Source organism: Mastigoproctus giganteus, chromosome 8, assembly GCF_048544385.1.
Source record: "Mastigoproctus giganteus isolate SK-2022 chromosome 8, ASM4854438v1, whole genome shotgun sequence".
Classification (NCBI taxonomy): Eukaryota; Metazoa; Arthropoda; class Arachnida; order Uropygi; family Thelyphonidae; genus Mastigoproctus; species Mastigoproctus giganteus.
In genome coordinates, this window is record NC_143582.1 from 185,316,426 (window position 1) to 185,336,092 (window position 19,667).

Below are 19,667 nucleotides of genomic sequence, written 5' to 3' on the forward strand. Positions count from 1 at the left end.
ACTTTGTTCCATGGCGGGAGTTCGCGTCGAACGTGGCCTGCCCACACTACTCCTGTTACCTCTAAATGACCAATAATCGCACAAATTTTGATGCACACGCGCAAACAAGCGGTGGTCCGGTACATGTTTGTCTGGGAAGCGTTCTCCATAAATTCGTTGAGCGGCTCGTCCATTGCCCTCTGCTAATCCACACACTAGGTGCATGTCTGCCAGCTCACAGTTCATATATCGATGCATGCTCTTCGTGTGGCAACTACTGCTTGAATGAGTAAACCAGAAATTTTTCCTCTTGCGAACTGATGAACAGCACCGTGTACTGACTTATGGTAACGTTTCCGGTTATGGGTTTCTATGCGACTCACATTCCTTTAGATGTTACCTACCTCCCTTAAATGTTTGTACCGATATTTTTGAGACACCCTGTATATATATATATATATATATATATATATATATATATCCCTTGCACTTCTTTAAATCCAGCTTGGTATTGTCTGCTTGAATTACCTTCTATATTATTATCTTCAATATTATACAAAATATTTTATACACATTATGGTTGCTCTAGCAACTGCATTGGCACATAAGTATTAGTTATAGCTTGTTACAATTTATTAACTTTCTTTCCATATTATTCATATATATATATATATATATATATATATTGTATTATGATTAATAATCAATTATGGCAATCATTTGATTATGAAATTGGAAACAAAAAAAATAGTAAGAAAGAAATCACAGTTGAAGGATTCAAACTGACATTATCAAAACTAAAACATAAGTCCTGCATTGTCTTATACTACTTGGCCTCCCCTCCTGGAAGCAATTTTCGGTTATGGATTTCAGTTCAATTATTGTTTGTTATTTGGTTTTTAGGAGCATTAGCAACTAAGGCCATATTGCACTGGGATATGCGGTGGTCATTCCCTGACCTTTCCGCATCCTCCGTATTTGGTGGTGACGGGCTCGAACCCCGGTCTAATCAAGAAGCGTGTGCTACGCACTGCTGCTCCTTCCCACCTGGCTACGGAGGCGCCTAGTTCAATTATGACTTCTCAGTTATGATTATTACTAGTTATATTTGAAATTACACAATCATATGATAACAAGAACAATAACTTTTATTCATTATAAATGTGAATTTACATTACAAGAATTCCCGAAAACACAATGAAATTTGCAGTTCTGTGATAAATGCAGTAGAACAATTCTTATGCATTGTTCTACTTAATATGGATGAAAAAATATTTTTTAAAGTATGAAAAGAAGGTGTTGTTGTGCTAACAGCCAATTAATTAATTTTATAAAATAAAAAGGAAACTATTGACTGTCTTGCTACAATGTATATAATTCCATACTTGGGATCTTCAGTAGATCCCAAGTATGGAATGTTCTTAAAAAAATGAAGAAGCCTTCCTTAACATAGCTAGGTATCATTTACAAACAGTTTTTTTTTTTAATTTGGTATTATTCAGTGCAGCTTTTTGTTGCCCAGCATTTTTTTTTTTTTTTCCATAACGTTGTGGGATCATATTTTAATGCGGACATTGAAATAATTTGGAAGCTGTATGTGTCATGTATTTAATCTCTTTCTGTTGGAATGCTTTGTTCCCTCCAGTAATGGCCAAAAGCCAGCCCCAATGCTTAGGCTCACTTAGGGACAGTGCCATTATACATAGGCCTGTGTAAGTTGCTAATAGCTTTTAAACAAATGGTAATGTCAAAAGGCTAATCTGCTATTCTGTTTAAAGTTCAAAGAACCATTGCAATAGCCCTTTCAAGACTCCTTGGTCTCTTTCATCACGCCACTGGTGGCCTTTATTAGCCAACATAATGCCAACTAGTGAATAATATATTGAATCTTATTGAGCAACCAAGTGGTGTTTGGAAGAAAAACTTCTAATTAAGCATATAACAAAGATATGTACACTCGTGTGCAAAACTTAAGGACCAGTCAGGTTTTCACTGTATCTTCTCATAGGAGTGGTCTGGATATGGGAAAAGCATACCAAAGGAACTTCGTGAGGGACAGAAATGATGAAGGAACAACACCGACACAACAATGGAAACAAAATGGCACAGAGGGACTTTATTCAAAAATGGCAACATACCACTGGCTGCCATGATACAGATACATCACTGCCAAAGATGGAAAAAAGGGAAGAGGTGGACCTCAGTAGAAGATGTGGTCACCCCTAATGTCGATGCAGGGTTTTCACCGCCTGTCCATACTTAGAACAATGTTGTTTGTAATATCTTTATTGCAATCAGCGAAAATACTTGATGTTACCGCAAGAACTTGTTGACAAGTTCTTGCGGTAACATCGTCCATTCCTCTGTCAGCAGCATCTTCAGCTAGTGAACATTTTCTGGTGGGTGTGGATGTACTGTTAGGCGTCTCCCCAGAGCGTCCCATGTGTGTTCGGTGGGATTTAGATAAACGGAACGGGGCAGGCCAATCCATATGAACAATGTCCTCACTTTCTAAAAGCATATCAACAGCTGTAGTGTGATGGGGTGTGGAGTTATCATCCATAAACACAAACCCGGGGCCAATAGCACCTCGAACAGATGCACATGGGGAAGGATTACCTCAGTACAGTAGTGTGCACCGGTTACAGTACCACCTTCCAGTATCTGGAGTTGTGTACGTCCATCCAAGATAATGCCTCCCAGACGAGAACACCTCGACTGTCATATCGATCCCTTTCAGTGATGTTTGCGGGGTGATACCCTGTGTCAACCTCTCGCCAGATCAGCTGACGTCTAGTCCTTGTGTTCGATGCACCACTGTAAACGGTGTCTCCGATGGGCAGGTGTTAGAGGGACACAGCGTACTGGCTGCCGGGTAAACACTCCACCTTTGTGGAATCGCTTGGCCACAGTAAACCCTGATATTCTGCATCCTGTGCAGCTGGTTTGCAGTGGATCCCGCTGTTTGGTGTCTGTCCCTCTTGGCCTGTAGGAGTATATAGCAGTCATCATTGGGCGTTGTTTTTCATGGATGACCACCACTGGTCCTTCGAACAGTGCTACCTGTCATTCTGAAGGCCGACCACGCACGTGAGGCGATGCTATGGGCGAAACCAAACTCTGCAGCCAAACTCCTCGAGCTTCCCAATTATTCGACCCTGGGTGAAGTCATCCAGATGATGTCTATTGGCCATTTCGTTGTCTGTAGCACTGTATGAAACCAATCGAATGTCTATAACAATCATGCTCACCATTCGGTAATTTGCACATAACTGCTGAACTGCTTCTTTTATCAGTTTATGTGAGCCCTCTCATCACGATTCAAATTTTTGCATGTGCACCAGTTTTCTACTGAATGGCCACAGTTATGCAAATTGCCACAGGCTTTTCCGTTTGATTTTGTGGTTGTAACCCTTTAGAAATAGTGTTGGTCCTTAAGTTTTGCACACCGGTGTATCACTAACCATTAATACTGGGCTGTATTTGTCCCAACATAAGCAGTAGTAAAGTTTGTGTGGTTATAATTTTGACACAAGGCATTGAACTTATTTGAAACTTGCAAACATCTCTGGGATAAAAATGATATTAGCATGCACTGGTTTCAATATGTTAGATCTCCAGTTTGTAAGGCCGACTACACTGAAATTAAATGCGTCTCTTTTATTATATACGTTTACATCTATATTATTATGGAATATTTCTATACAAAGATCCATGTAATTTGCTATAGTATCAGAACTGTTAGTTTTTTCAAATAGAAGTTCTTCTGGATATAATTTGCTGTAATCCTGAATGAAATGCGGACAATTAAACACATATAGATCATCTACGTATCTGAACATAAGTAGGTTGGAATGTCCTTTCTGTAGGAATGTTATGTTGGAATGTCCTTTCTGTAGAATATAGATAGTATGCTGGACTTCCCATGGGGGTGCCATTATATATGAATAATATATATATATATAAATAATGTTATATATATATATTCACTTGTCATACTTGCAATGTTAAATATATTGGTCAAACCAGTAATAATTTACATCGTTCAGACATTAATACTTACAATAACAAGTCTAGTAAGAAAACAGGTAATCTTCAACATGATATTGAATTTAGACATTTCCAAAAACATACTTTTGGTAATATTTTCATTTCAATACTTAATGTAATTATTAACACAAATGAAAGATTACTGCAAGAAGAAATTAGCATGTTACAATATAAAACACTATATCCATATGGACTGAATAACAGATTTAATCAAAAATACATGAATAATAATTTGAAAGTTATTTGTGTTTATAATTACAAGTTGAATACAAGTTCTTCTGGATATAATTTGCTGTAATCCTGAATGAAATGCGAACAATTAAACACACATAGATTCATCTACGTATCTGAACATATGTAGGTTATCTTGCAATGTTCTTTCTGTAGAATATAGATAGAGGTTTGCAATTATGCAGGATGCTCGACTTCCCACAGGGGTGCCATTCACTTGTAAATATAACGAAGTTCCATCATATACGTAATTCTTAAAAATACATAAATTTATTAGAGTATCCCAGTAGGTTAAATCAAACTTTATAGCATTTTTATGTTTCAAATATAGTTTTTGGAGAACATCTTTTAAATTGTCAAGATTGATACTAGTGAATAAACGGTTAAAGTCAAATGTTTGTATTTGCTGAATATTGTTATTTTTTATTGCATTTATAATCGGTAAGTTGTTATTTATTATAATAGTTTTATTTACATTATTTAATATAGTTTTAAGTAATTTTTCTAACGTTTTACCTGGAATTTTAGCATAACTATCTCTACATGATGTTATGAATCTAAATGCAATAGGTGATTTATGAAATTTAGGTATACCATATATAAACGGATATTTTAGGTTATTGTACTTTAATTTTTTATGCAGTGCTATTAGTTTTTTGATTATTACATTAAGGGAAGATGATATGTATTTGTATGTGCTACTGGACTGCAGTTCATTTTTAATAATTGCTATGTAAAATGACTTACATATAATTGCATAATTGCAAGCAGCTTGCAATTATGCAATTATATGTCAACCAGAGTAATTACAAAATATTTGTGTATTTCTTTCAGCTGCTTATTTATTAATTTTGTATTATTTAGATTATCCGGTATGAATTTCAATTGATTATATTTGTTAAATATGATATTTAGCATTGTGAACAGCCACATGTGGTATGCCTCAACCGGTATGTTATATTTGTATGCAGATCTTATGCAGTATTTTAATAAATCTAGATATAACAGTTTTTTAAAAGTTGATTTATTAATAGGTAGATTAGGTCAAAAGTTAAAACAGAGTGATAAAATATCTCTAAGCTCGGAATATGGGATTTATATCTAAATCGCCAGTTACAACATGGTTATGGTTAGGATCTACGTATCTAAGAAATGAAGGCTTGTGGCAAACACATATATCCTGTCCAATGTTAATATTGTGAAGGTTTGTAGCTATTATTTTATAGTAACATGCTTTAAGACCAAATGACTTAGCATATCTAAATCTGATATTAAGATGTAAGTTATTAACAGGTAGCAAGTCATTACGTAAGTTAATAGTTCTATGTATATCCAAATTATCCATCATTTTATTTTGAAAATATAAGACAAGGAAGATCCAAAGACATAATTATTGGCTTTCCTACTTAGGGCTTTGAGTGCACTAAGTTTAATGCCGAAGAGTGTATTATATATTTTACCAATGTTTATAGGATCGGTGTCCCAAATTTTAAATAAATCTATGAAATCCCTTAGCTGTTCTCGGTCGCTCTTAAATGTTTTAGATTTACTATATTTTCTTTTGCATTTAGATTTATGAAGTTTAGCAATTTTAAACATATTATAAACACAAATAACTTTCAAATAATTAGTCATGTATTTTTGATTAAATCTGTTATTCAGTCCATATGGATATAGTGTTTTATATTGTAAAATGCTAATTTCTTCTTGCAGTAATCTTTCATTTGTGTTAATCATTACATTAAGTATTGAAATGAAAATATTACCAAAAGTATGTTTTTGGAAATGTCTAAATTCAATATAATGTTGAAGATTACCTGTTATCTTACTAGACTTGTTATTGTAAGTATTAATGTCTGAACGATGTAAATTATTACTGGTTTGACCAATATATTTAACACTGCAAGTATGACAAGTGATCATGTATATAACATTATTTTTATATATATATATATTATTCATATGTAATGGCACCCCCACGGAAAGTCTAGCATCCTATCTATATTCTACAGAAAGAACATTCCAAGATAACCTACTTATGTTCAGATATGTAGATGATCTATGTGTGTTTAATTGTCCGCATTTCATTCAGGATTACAGCAAATTATATCCAGAAGAACTTGTATTTGAAAAAACTAACAGTTCTGATACTATAGCAAATTACCTGGATCTTTGTATAGAAATATTCCATATAGATGTAAATGTATATAATAAAAGAGACGCATTTAATTTAAATGTAGTCGGCCTTACAAACTGGAGATCTAACATATCGAAATCAGTGCATGCTAATATCATTTCATCCCAATGCCTGAGGATTGCCTCTATTTGTAATAAAAACACAACCTGTTCAGCAAACATAATACCATTGTACAATAAGTTGATAAATAATAATTTTCCTATCACTTACCTGAAATACCACTTCAGGAAGGCGATAAATATAATTAATTTAAAAATTTATTTTCTGAACCCATTGCTTCAATATAATTACCATAATTACGGATTTAGAGCCACGTATATTATGTACATAGGATATACTTTGCTAAGGTGACATGCAAATCCAGCTCAGGGTCCTACTATAGGAACGGGTTTGCGATCCCGGGCATACCCGAGCTACAACATATATCTTGCATTGTCTTTAAGCTGTCCTACACTCTTTATTCTTATTTCTCCGAAATTATTAGGGTAATCCGAGGATGTAGGAGAAACTATTTCTTATTTGTACTACTATATTTTCGCCTTTATGGAGTTCAGGTTCTATTATTCCTACTCTATTAGTTTTTATTCTTCTTACTATCTGCATGTTTCTCTTTGCATTAACTTAACTTTAATTAATTAATTAATTAATTAATTATTTATTTAATTTTTACCATATCCATCACATAGGGGTCATCACATATATACTCACTAGAGGGATTATTATTTCATAATGACTAGTTGTTACATTATGTCCTGGATACGGTAGATATGCCTTATACAAAGGGTACTAGGAAAGTTTTGCAATACAGCTTTGTTTATTTAATTTTTTCAAAGTAATTTCCTCTACATTCAATACACCTCTCCATCCTCCGAAACCAATCTTTAAACCAGTTCTGCCAAGTTTCACTAGGGAGTAAAGCACACTCGTTGTCCCAAGCCCGTAGAAGGTCCTCATCACTGGAAAACCGCCTCCCTTTTAGCTTCATTTTCACATGCGGGAACAGTGCAAAGTCGCAGGGAGCAAGGTCTGGCCTGTAGGGAGGGTGCTCGAGAAGTTTCAGTCCTATCGTGATCAAATATTCGGTGCAGGCTTTGGCGCGGTGAGCTGGAGCATTATTGTGATGGACGTACCAGGTGTCCATTCTTGACTTTGGCCGCAGGTTCTTCATAGATCCAATGACTTTAGGCAGGCATTGTTCAGTATACCACTTAGCTGTGACTGTCTTCTGCGTGTCCAAAACGACACGTTCCACAATTCCACTCGATTTGAAAAATACAGCTATCATTTTCTTCTTTACAGATCGGGATTTTCTGACAATTACGGGTGTGTCGTCATCATCAAAGACCCAAACTTTGTTTTGAGCCTTGGTCGGCAGATCGTAATAGTACAGCCAAGTCTCGTCACCTGTCACGATGTTGTTCACATACCGAGATTGTCCCTTATCGAACTTTTTTAACATCTCCCGGCACCAAGTCACATGTCGTGTCATCTGCTCTTCAGTCAGTTGATGCGGCACCCAGAGAGAACAAAGTTTCTTCACGTGCAAATGATCTTGCAGAATCGAACGAATTGCTGGTGCATTTAGGCCCAAAGTATCCTCTATCTGTTGGTAGGTCACTTGCCTGTTTTCGTCAAGCATTTTCCTCGCAGCAGTAACGTTTTCCTCCGTAACTGACGTTTGTGGCCTTCCCGGCCTCTCAGAATCCTCCAGAGTGAAATTTCCCCTTTGGAATTCTCTATACCACCTGAATATCGTTGTACGATGTGGACAATCATCATCTAGTGCAAGAGTCATTTCTTCTAAGCACTGGTCTATGGTTAAACCACGCACAAAATTATACCGCAAAACTGTCCTTATCTCATTTCGTGACCACGATGCCATCGCAAGCACTTTACACTCTCACTACTAATGAATAACTGAGCCCATCGACTTGGCGCGGCGGCTACTATGCACGTATGAACATGTCTCAACATGCAGCAACAAGCAGCTTCCTGTGATTCATTGTTGCGTCATATTGCAAAACTTTCCTAGTACCCTTTGTACTTTACATTTATTCTTATTTTAATTATTAAATTGTTCTCTGTCGGGTCAACAATGTTCAATTTATGCTTACATTTATAATATCTTCCTTTTGATTCAAAAATTAACTACCTTTAATTTTAATTACTTAATCTCTGGATTTTTTATATTTTATATATCTTAGCAGATAGTGATCATTACAGAAACAGAGAACTCCTTGTCGTTTTTTGCCTTCAGTCTGGGTGGTTGGCCCCAGTTGAAGTCATCTAGATTGTGGGTAGACAGTGATAAAAATAGACTGACCATTCAGTCTATTTTGTTATTTTGGTTTTATTTTATTTTATTATAGTTAGTTTAGTCTCTATTTGTGATATTTTATGTAATTTGGAACTGGCACCTTACAAGGGGGATGCCGCTAAATTCTTATGTAATTGGCACTAAATTTTAAAATTGATTTATTATTTTGAATTGGATTTGCTAAATTTATTTGGAGATTTTCTGCTACAATTTTTAGTCTTACCTTTTCTTCTCCCTCCCTGTTCATTAATTATTATGTTTCGCTCAACAGTTTTGCCATGCTACTGGCATTAATTTTGATTTAAATTTAATATCAGTTATACATTGGGCATCATGTGAAGGAATGTGCATTTTGCTGCCTCTAATGATAGCTTTATATTTATTTTTTTAATTTTCGTATTATATTTTGTACAATTTTTTAACTACTTCATTATGTTAATATATGTAAATAAAATGGTAGTAGTGGGTTTGATGTGCTTATGCTGCGCCTGTACCACCATCTATAGTATTTTATTTATTTGTCTTTATAAGCTGGTTAAGCTTACATTGTCAGTGGTGTGGCTCTGTGCTGGAGTGCTATGTCTGTTCTATATTTTTATTTTTTGCTGCATAAGGACCACGGCTATTCAAATCCTTTGCATTTGTGGTTCGATTGGGGGATCGGGTGGTGGCGGCGGCTGTTCCTTCGATCGGTTCGCCTTTGCGATGATTTGGCTTGTGATTGAAATGCAGCGATTCCCTGACCATTATTGGCCTTGTGGTCCTCTGTCTAATGGTCAGTCTATTTTTGTTATTTTGGTTTTATTTTATTTTATTTTAGTTAGTTTAGTCTCTATTTGTGATATTTCACGTAATTCGGAACTGGCACCTTCTTACAAGTGGGGGGGCTAAATTTTAAAATTGATTTATTATTTTGAAATGGATTTTCTAAATTTATTTGGAGATTTTCTGCTACAATTTTTAGTCTTACCTTTTCTTTTCCCTCCCTGTTCATTAATTATTCTGTTTAATTTATTATTTTTCGCTCAACTGTTTTGCCATACTACTGGCATTAATTTTGACTTATATTTAATATCAGTTATATATATATATATATATATATATATACACACACAGTAAATATATAGTAAACCCTCAATTTAACGGACTAATAGGGGAGAAGGGGTGTCTGTTAAATCGAATGTAACCTTGGGGGCATTTTTTATTGTTCTTAATGTTAAAAAAAAAAAAAAAAAAAAAACTTTAATACAATATACAGTACTGTACGTTATAAAATTGTTGCAATCTGGCCTTTGATTTATGGATATCAGAAACAGTTTGTTTTTTTATGCCATAAATTTCACAGTGCTGAGACGCCTTGTTCTAATTTCTCAATTAGCTCTAATTTCTGTGCCACATATAAGTTCACACGCTTTCTTTTAACTCCTCTATGACTTGATGACATTTTAAATTGTAAGGATTGCAAAATTATTTAATAAATAAAGTTACAATTCAGAAATCACAGAAACACTCTGTATACAATCTGACCATACGACAGGTTGAGGCAGACTGAGACTGAAACAAAGCGAGACAGTAGACCTGCATTTTAGTGTCCCGAGTCATGTTCAGCTCGCAGGCCTGCTCTTATATGTTATCTGGGAAAATAGCTATTTCAACACATTTTCAGAAAGAATAAAAACACAATATCCTGACTACAATTTCATGAATTTGGTTATAAAAATAAAAGTAGGCAATTATCAAAACAATAATGGAAATAGGTAATTATTATTAATTTTTAATTAATGATAACACTGAAGTTTTGTATAACCCAAAAAAAAATAATATGGTCGAGATTAATAATGTACATTACTGTATTATTATTTGTCCGGTCCGTTAAATTATAAATCCGTTATATATATATATATATATATATATATATATTGGAATTATGTCTAATGACAATTAGATGTAAATAGCGTAAATGAGGGTATTAGCTCCTACGTTAATGGTATTGTACAGTGACAGACACTGTACAATAGCATTAACGTAGGAGCTAATACCCTCATTTATACGTGCATGGGTTATATATGTACTTAACTTATTTACAAATTATTACTTTTTAAAATTATGGTACTACTTGGGAGCATACAGTTTGTAGTGACCCCATCCAAGCTAGTTATATGTAAATATTCAATGTAACCCCGTGAAGGTAATGTTTAAAGAGTTACATACAAAAAGAGGTATACAGTTGATGAAATGGTTTCAGTGAATGCAGGATTAATAAATCAGGTATGACAACTTTTACATCCATTTATGCATACTTAATTCAATATATTAATATATATATATATATATATATATATATATATATCAATAATAGGAACAATTTATAAAAATTTTATATAAAGTAATATAATATAACGCAATATAATCCCGCTCGGATTAATGCCATCTATATTAGATTGAACATTACATCCGTCGTAATATATTTTATTATAGCCTTAGTAAAATAGGTACATGCTATTTAATCAGATATTAAGTTAGTTATGTTGGTAGAGGCCGAAAATATAAATCCTAATCTATATAAATATACGAACATATGTAATTTAACATGCTGACCAAATTATACCTGTAGATCAAATCACCCAAGTAACTCTATAATAGCCAATACTGGCTTCCGCGGCCAAACCTAGTAAAGAATAATAATTAGCAATACATGTAATTATAATACAATAAAAAAAAAAAGGTAAAGTGCAGCCATTATCAACCCACTGCAGAATGGAAGCCTCCTCAACAATTCATGCTGAGGGAAACGGACCATAATCTGCCACACTGGTCCAGTGTGGGTTGGCAGATCGACCGTATTCAGCAGTCAGGGGCTTGAACCCCGGTCTACTCAAAGAGCGTGTGCTACTGCACTCCCGCTCCTGATCACTCAGCTACGGAGGCATAGGTAATAGGATACATTGAAAGGGACTTTATCAAGGGCTAACCCTCTCAATATATTCCACCCATAATTAACAGAGCTTTCTGTTTCTGTTATCATCTTAGGTCGGGCTAAATGTCATCCTGCCTGTTAACTGCTAAATTACAAACTAACTACTTATCCACTAAACTTTTAATATTACATATTTGATCTTGTTATACAGGCAGATGATAACAGAAACAGATAGCTCTGTTAATTATAGGTGGGATATATTGAAAGGGTTAGCCCTCGATAAAGTCCCTTTCAATGTATCCTATTACCTATAATTAACAATTGGTATTGTATTATAATTACATGTATTGCTAATTATTATTCTTTACTAGGTTTGGCCACGGAAGCCGGTATTGGCTATTATAGAGTTACTTGGGTGATTTGATCTACAGGTATATTTTGGTCAGCACGTTAGATTACATATGTTCTTATATTTATATAGATTAGGTTTTATATTTTCGGCCTCTACCAACATAACTAACTTAATATCCGATTAAATAGCATGTACCTATTTTACTAAGGCTATAATAAGAAAAAAAAATATATATATATATATACAGTATATAGTAAATACAATACATATAGTAAATCCAAATATCATATTTGGATTTACTAAAGTAATCATAATACAATTTTCTAAACAAATTTCAGAAGTTAAGAAGAAAAAAACACTAACCGGCTTAGGAATATCAACTTTCTGTACATTTTGTTTTCCATTCTTCCTAGTTTGGCGAACAGCTCCATTAAGTAACATTCCATTTGGTTGAGTTAATGGAGAACATTTATTGGATAATACACCAGTGGAAAGAGATGTGGAATTATGATTACTGGTTTGAAGAGGCAGATTATCTGAACTAGATTTGGAAAAGATGTGTTCTTTTTCTTGCTGGGAAGAACCATCTTGATGAGGAGGCGGACGAGTCCTACAATTTGACTTGGGTGGATGCTCGACCCTTTGCCTAATGGATTTGCTGTCACTGGGTTTTGTGGAAGGCAATGTTCGATTGCTATCTGTATGACCTCCTGTGGCACTTTTGTGTTGGCCATTGAGAATTACTGGTTTCTTAGTGGTATCACAAGATGATGGGTGGGTCCCCATTGAGGATCGCTGGGTAGAATGCCTCACATGATCACTACTTCCTGTGTTAGACCGACTAGACACAACAGCACCGGATGCTGAGCGTGATATCCCTATTAAGTGCTTGGGATCATTGATTAGATACTGCTGGACTTCAGTGAAGTCTCCAAGTGCACTCTTTATACGACGAGTAGTCTCATCTTCCAAAGATGGATGCACCTAAGAAAATGTGTATATATAATAACTATAATTTTAATTATACCTATATATAAAGAGGACTTGATAAATACACTCACGACCAATAGATAATACCAGCTGGTGAGTAGCTACAGACTAGACAAAATGGATATTCTATTTTGTTTAGTATGTAGCTACTCACTTTTATTAACATTAATAACATTATTAATGTTAATAAAACATTAACATTAATAATAAAATATTATTGTAATATTCGTCTACGTTTTTGAGACTGCCTAAATAATTTTTGAGACTGCCGCACACTAGTTGGCAACGCATTCTCAGTCCTTAGTTGGGGTTTCGCCACTGTACAGTGCTTTGTCTAATAGCTGGCCTGCATCATTCATATTTGATTGACATTTTTTCCTTATATTTACTTGTATGTTTATGTTTGCATTGACTGATCGCAATCAATATTTAAAATCTAAATATTTTATTCTCAATTTTAACCACTAAAGATGAGCAACAAGAAGGAAATCAGACAAACATCAATCTATGTGTTTTTCACAGATAAAAACAGGGAAAAGACATACTATATACCATACAGCAAATTTAAACAATTCTCCTGATGATTCTAGTCCAATGGAAGTGCAGTTAATTCGAAAAAGAAGAAATTTGCAAGTCAGTTGGGTTAAAGAATTTATATATTTAAAATATGAGTGATTATGATGTGGCATCATGTAGTATTTGTTCTGAGTTTTAACGTTCGACCGACAGTGTTCAATGTAAAAAAAATCCAGAAAGTTTCATTAGACCACTTAAAATGGAAAAACTTTCAAATTTCATGGAAAGTCTGCTCAATGCATCAAGTGTGCTGAAAGTTTAGGTGTCCATTTGAATCCAGAAAAAACATTGATGGCACTATGTTTAAAAAAGATGAAAATCAACAAATTTTTTCAACAAATGATCATTATTTTCAATACAAAGATTGTTTCAATACAGCTTATTATTTTGTTAAAAATAATAAGCCATTCGGTGACACAAAAGAACTTAAATTATACACACAAATTGGGCTTTAATGTTCTCAAGCAATATGGCAATGACATTACCACCAAAGTGAAAATAGTCAGTTCTTTGGTATATTAATTGATAGTTCTATTGACAAATCTACAACTGAGAAATTGATAATGTATATGAAATATTATGAAATATTGTAAGGGGAGGCAACATAAAGGAAACACTTGTAAGCATCGTTAAATTAAAGGCTATTTTAATGCAGTTCAAGAAGGATTATGTAAATTTGGACCAATGGAGAGGCAGCAGTTCGTAGAATTAGGGACAGATAGAGCTATAAGCACATTGGGTAGTGTTAATGGACTTGCAGCAAAAATGAAAAATGAAGTGAAACATTTGATTTCTGTGTACTGTGAAGCTCATAAATTACAACTGTGTGCGTGTGCTGAAATCTGTGAAAGATGCTCCTTACATTTTGAAAGTAGATGATATTCTTATTGGTGTTTTTAAATTTTATAGAAGTTCTCCAAAAAAGGCAACATGAAATTCAAAAATTTTGCTAAATCTTTGCCCATGAAAAATCCAACATATTCATCAAGTTCGATGGGTTGCTAATAAAAATCAAAGCTCATGTGTTGTCCATATATAATCTATTGTGCAATCAGAAAACACAGATGAATATAACCACTGTTATGGATTTCTGAAGATGCTCAAAATTTTTAGATTCTTACTAACAGTAAATTTCTTACTGGATTTCCTTCTGATTGTTAAAAAGTCCCTAATTTTTAAGCAAGAAAATCTTCTACTAAGCCAGGTAAAATTGAACATGGAAGGTACAATATATTCTTTTGGAGAAACTGGAACTTACGGTAGGAGAGGTAGAAAAACCATTTCCTGATAACACGTCTATGTTTCGTAAAGTAAGAAGTTGAATTACCTGGAATATCACAGGAAAAGCTGGAATATAAACAGGACAGAATTAAATTAATTAAAGCTTTAAATAACAGATTTTTAGAAAATAGTCACTGTGAAGTATCTGGTGCCTTCTCTGTATTCGATACCATTTTGTAGCTATCCAGCAGAAACTTAAGAAATTGTGTTGATTCTGAGATTAAGGTGCTCACTCGCCATTTCATCATTTGATATCTAAAAATTTGCTTGAGAATGTAACAGAAGCTATTCCTAATGAATGGTATGAAATATTATGTAAGCATTTGAAGCTTGAGGATATTCTAAAATCAACAGAATCACAGAGAAAGATTTCTGTTTTTTTTTAAGTTGATATCTATAGTGGCAGACCCCTCCAACTTTAACAGCATCATGCAAAAGGGATTTTAGTGTCATGAATTTAATTAAATTTAAGAACAGATTCATGCTACAGAGATATAGTTTTGAGAACCTATTGATGGACTGACAACTGATTTGCTTAAACCAGAATGTGCTTTTGATAAGTGGCATTTTTCAAATAAAATGCATCATGTAAAGGGCTATTCAAGTAGCAGAAATTAAAAATGTACGTGACATGAGTATTGGAGAAATTTAATATAATAAACTATATTACCAAAATTTTGTCAAGCCCTGTATATAAAATTTTAAAAATTTTACAATTTCACATAAAATCAGAATTTAAATAATATTTCACAGCTGAACTCATTCACAGATACAAATGCAGTTAAAACGATATATAATTTATCAGCTGAAGCAATTTTTAACATTCTATCCACAGTATCACTCATTCAGATATCTACCATGATTCAGCACATACATCTTACAACAAATTAGTTGTGCGCGCGCGCACACACACACACACACACACAATATATATATATTACACACTGACAAAAGAGCTACTGCAAGTTTCAATAAACAGTTTTAATGAACAGCAAAACAAATCAAAAAGAACAAAGTGACTGCAGGGAAACAAAACATGATTCTAATAACAATTACTATGGATACGGTGTGAGGAATGTTGCTGTTGATGATCAGAGAAGGAGAAGAAATAGAACAGAAAAATAGTGTTGAACTAAATAAAACAAGAAAAATAAATAAAAATGGAGAACTAAAAGAAAAACAATTACAGCATAAATTTTTTTCTCCATATAGCATATACTTGCTGGCAGAAAATATCTCTACAGTAAAGATGAAGTAGATGTAAATATTTCATTTGCAAGGATAATTTCTGGGGTTACTGAGACAGAAATAAGCACTCAGGAAATTATTAACTGGGAAGACTGAATTCAAGTGAAGGCAGTTCTAATAATTTAATAAATAGGTTTGACACAGAATCATATGATTTTTAATTGGTTAGATCAAACCTATTGAGGATCAATAGCAAGGCAGATAGTAGAAATGATAGCTTATACTTATAATCTAGAACAATTAGGAACAGTTAATTGAGTATGAAATATATTAGAAACACAGAAATGTATTCCAGTAAAAATAATGAAAAAAAAAAAAAAAAAGGATACTATAATACAGAAAGGGATTAAAAATACTGACCAGCAACAGTTGCAGGAGGTAATTATTTATTGGCAAAAAAATACGGAGAAAAAATTATTAAACCCATAGCCTCTTCACTAGTAAACTTTTGCTTTAAACCCTAGTTGTTGTTGTTATTTGGTTTTCTAGGAGCATTAGCAACTAAGGCCATATTGCTCCGGGGATTGCGGTAGTCATTCCCTGACCTTTCCGCATCCTCCGTATTTGGTGGCTCACAGGCTCGAACCCCGGTCTAATCAAGAATCATGTGCTACGCACTGCTGCTCCTGCCCACCTGGCTATGGAGGTGCCCTTAAACCCTGGACCACAAGGACTGATACCAAGAAGTGAATTACAAGGACCAAAGCAAACTTTTCCTTCAGTATTTTCTCGGGGGCTTCTGAATGACCAAGCAGTACGGGTTGTACTGCTTGGTCATTTTGCGACAAGAGATCGTCAATTAAGCAGAGTGTCTTCTGGTCGATGTTTGGGGTTGATTTGCAACACTCCCCCATACATGTGCAATGTTTTCCATTGATCGACCACTACGAGGTCTTCCAGTGTGTCTGACATCAGCAACAGTTCCCCTTTCTTCAAAATTCCAAACCACAGTGTAAATCGTGTTCCTACTCGGTGCCTCGTGAACGTTATAAAATTGTCTATATGCTTGTTGCGTTAGAACTACTGACCAACTGATTTCCAAGAACATTGCGACTATTTTGGTCTGCTGAGCAATTGTGTACCTCTCCATAATTAAATTCCCTAAGTGTTTACCTGTAAGATAAACACAAAAAATTACAAACTTAAAAGGTTATGATTTTTTTAAAATGGTCAGCTTATTTTGTGCCACCCTGTATTTTCAATCTCAACAACACTTTTGCAGCATCTTGCCTCAAAATTGACATTTCAGGATTTTGCAGCAAAATTCTCAAATGTCAATTTTAGCTGCATTTTGTCCAAATAATGATTGAACATCATCTGACTTAAAAGATACATTATCAAATTTAACACACTGCTTAATCTGTCTCCAGATTAACTTAAGTCCAGGTCTGCATGGTGGTAGTGGTGGGGATAAGAAAAGAAGTCATATCTTTCTAATATTTTATCCAGTTTATACATTTTACTGATGGTTTATGTTGTTTAATTATATTTTAAAATGTTGAGTGTATAGTTGATCTTCAGAATATTCTGATTACATGACATACAGTTTTTTTGCAACAATGGTTGTATATCCCATTTTTTGTTGCTACATGTTGGAATTTTTTCTGACAAAACATTGTGACATGGGGTATTATCTATGACTAATACACTTTTTGAGAGCATATTCAGAATTAATTTTTTTTTCATACAATGTTCGAAATTCAGCCAATTTATTTCATTGTGATAATTTGTCTTCTTTCAGGCCTTAAATAAATACTGCATTAAGGAGAAAACTGTTATCACCTCTGGTAAGCAATAATCAGATGACAGTCTTTGCTTTCTGGAACAAAACTGGTTTTCTTACTGTTTCACTTGGGCTCCATCTTACAGTTTCACTTGGGCTCCATCTTACAGTTTCACTTGGGCTCCATCTTACAGTTTCTTTCCATGTTTTTGTAATTGTACGAGTATTATGCAAACACATTTCTTTTAGAAAGATTCTGTTTATTGCACATTTCTTCAATCAGAATCCTAAATGTTTAATTATTCATCATAAAGTTCTTTAACAGCATTCAAGTTTATATTTTCATTTTAGTTTCTTAGAATTTTCTTTATCATGGGAGATTCATTTTTAACAGCATAAAACTCACTGACAACCCTTCTTATTACACAGTTTTGTAAAAACCATCAATATTACATTTGGAATGGAAACATTTATTTGGTAATTTAAAAAGTCTTCAAATTTCTTTTCATTTTTTAATTTGCTAAACTTTTTGCTTCGATGTGCCAGTTAATGCTGCAATTCTTTCAACAGATTTTATCAGTGGTATTAAAAGACTTCTTTTTCAGTGTTCGGATACATTAACCACTATTTCTCTTGCTTGGCTGTGCAAAATTCTGTTTTTTAATGCACACATTAACTATTTGAGGTTGGAGATTACTTCGGGTTCACAGACTGAAAAATCTGAATGAAATGATCAACTCTTCACTACCTCCCTTGTTCTGAACTAATCCTACAATATAACTAAAATTGGTCAGTCACTATGCATTATCTCCACCCTGCCAATCACAATGCCAAGAGCTATACATGAACTTGAAGGTGGAAACTCACCAGAAGATTTGTAGCAAAAATCTAACAAACTCAACTGACTCAGCTGAAAAATTAGCTCCGAAGACAGGAAGGATAAAGTTCTTGGATTTCAAAAGAAATACTTAAATTGATCAAAGAAAGACAAGACATTAAAACTAATAATGTCTGAACATAACAAGATAAAGGAGAAATACAAGATTCTTAGTAAGATCATAAAACTGCAGAAGGGAAAATCTATATATAAATAAAATTTGTATGCAACAGAAATCACTCAAACAAGGATGCAAAGGACCTGTGTAAGAGGACTTCAGCAATCAAAGGTGTCAAGAGAAAAATACTCACAGGCCAAAAAAGATATAATCACAGATAGTAAATTACAGTAAACTCTGCAAAATCCAGTACTTCAATTTGGAAACAATCAAGCATTAGTATGAATGATTGCATTTGTCTTTAAGAATTCATGAAAAAAAAAAAGGATGACCTCTCTCTCTCTCTCTGTCTCAAGATGCTTACAGGACTATCTTCTCTTTTCTGTTTCTGCAGACAGCAGGGTTTATACTGCATAGATAATACAATGGTGTTAATTCTCACGACAAGACAAACTTGCCTTTGCAACAAGCTATCCTGGTATTGCACTACTTTCAAAAATACACCCTCAAATTTTATTTAAAAAATTATTTAATTTTTCATTTATATATAATAAATATATGATCAAACTAAATATATCATGAAGCTAATAAATAAATAAATAAATATCCATAAATTTTAATGAAAAAAAAAAAAAACATTTAAATTTAAGCATAAAATTAACCATATTTTTAAAATGAACCAGAAATAAGGAGTATACAACACCTTTTTAGGTTCACCAAAAATGGGCTGAGGCGATGGCTCTCGCGGTGCACGTGCACGTGCTTGTCTTTCCCTCTCCCGAAGAACATCAACACTGAAAGGAGCAACAAA

At 33.9% G+C, this 19,667-nt stretch overlaps 1 protein-coding gene across 2 annotated transcripts in view; it reads right to left on the reverse strand.

Annotated features, from left to right (window-relative positions):
* Nucleotides 1-19,667, reverse strand: part of LOC150082063 (uncharacterized) — a 562,503-nt gene that overhangs the window by 382,820 nt on the left and 160,016 nt on the right. For both annotated transcript variants that reach the window (XM_090379088.1, XM_090379087.1), the window contains exons 2-3: nt 19,560-19,650; nt 12,407-13,027 (exon numbers count right to left, since the gene is read on the reverse strand). In XM_090379088.1, the coding sequence (XP_090235214.1) occupies nt 12,407-13,027; nt 19,560-19,650 (712 nt within the window). The remainder of the gene's footprint in view (nt 1-12,406; nt 13,028-19,559; nt 19,651-19,667) is intronic.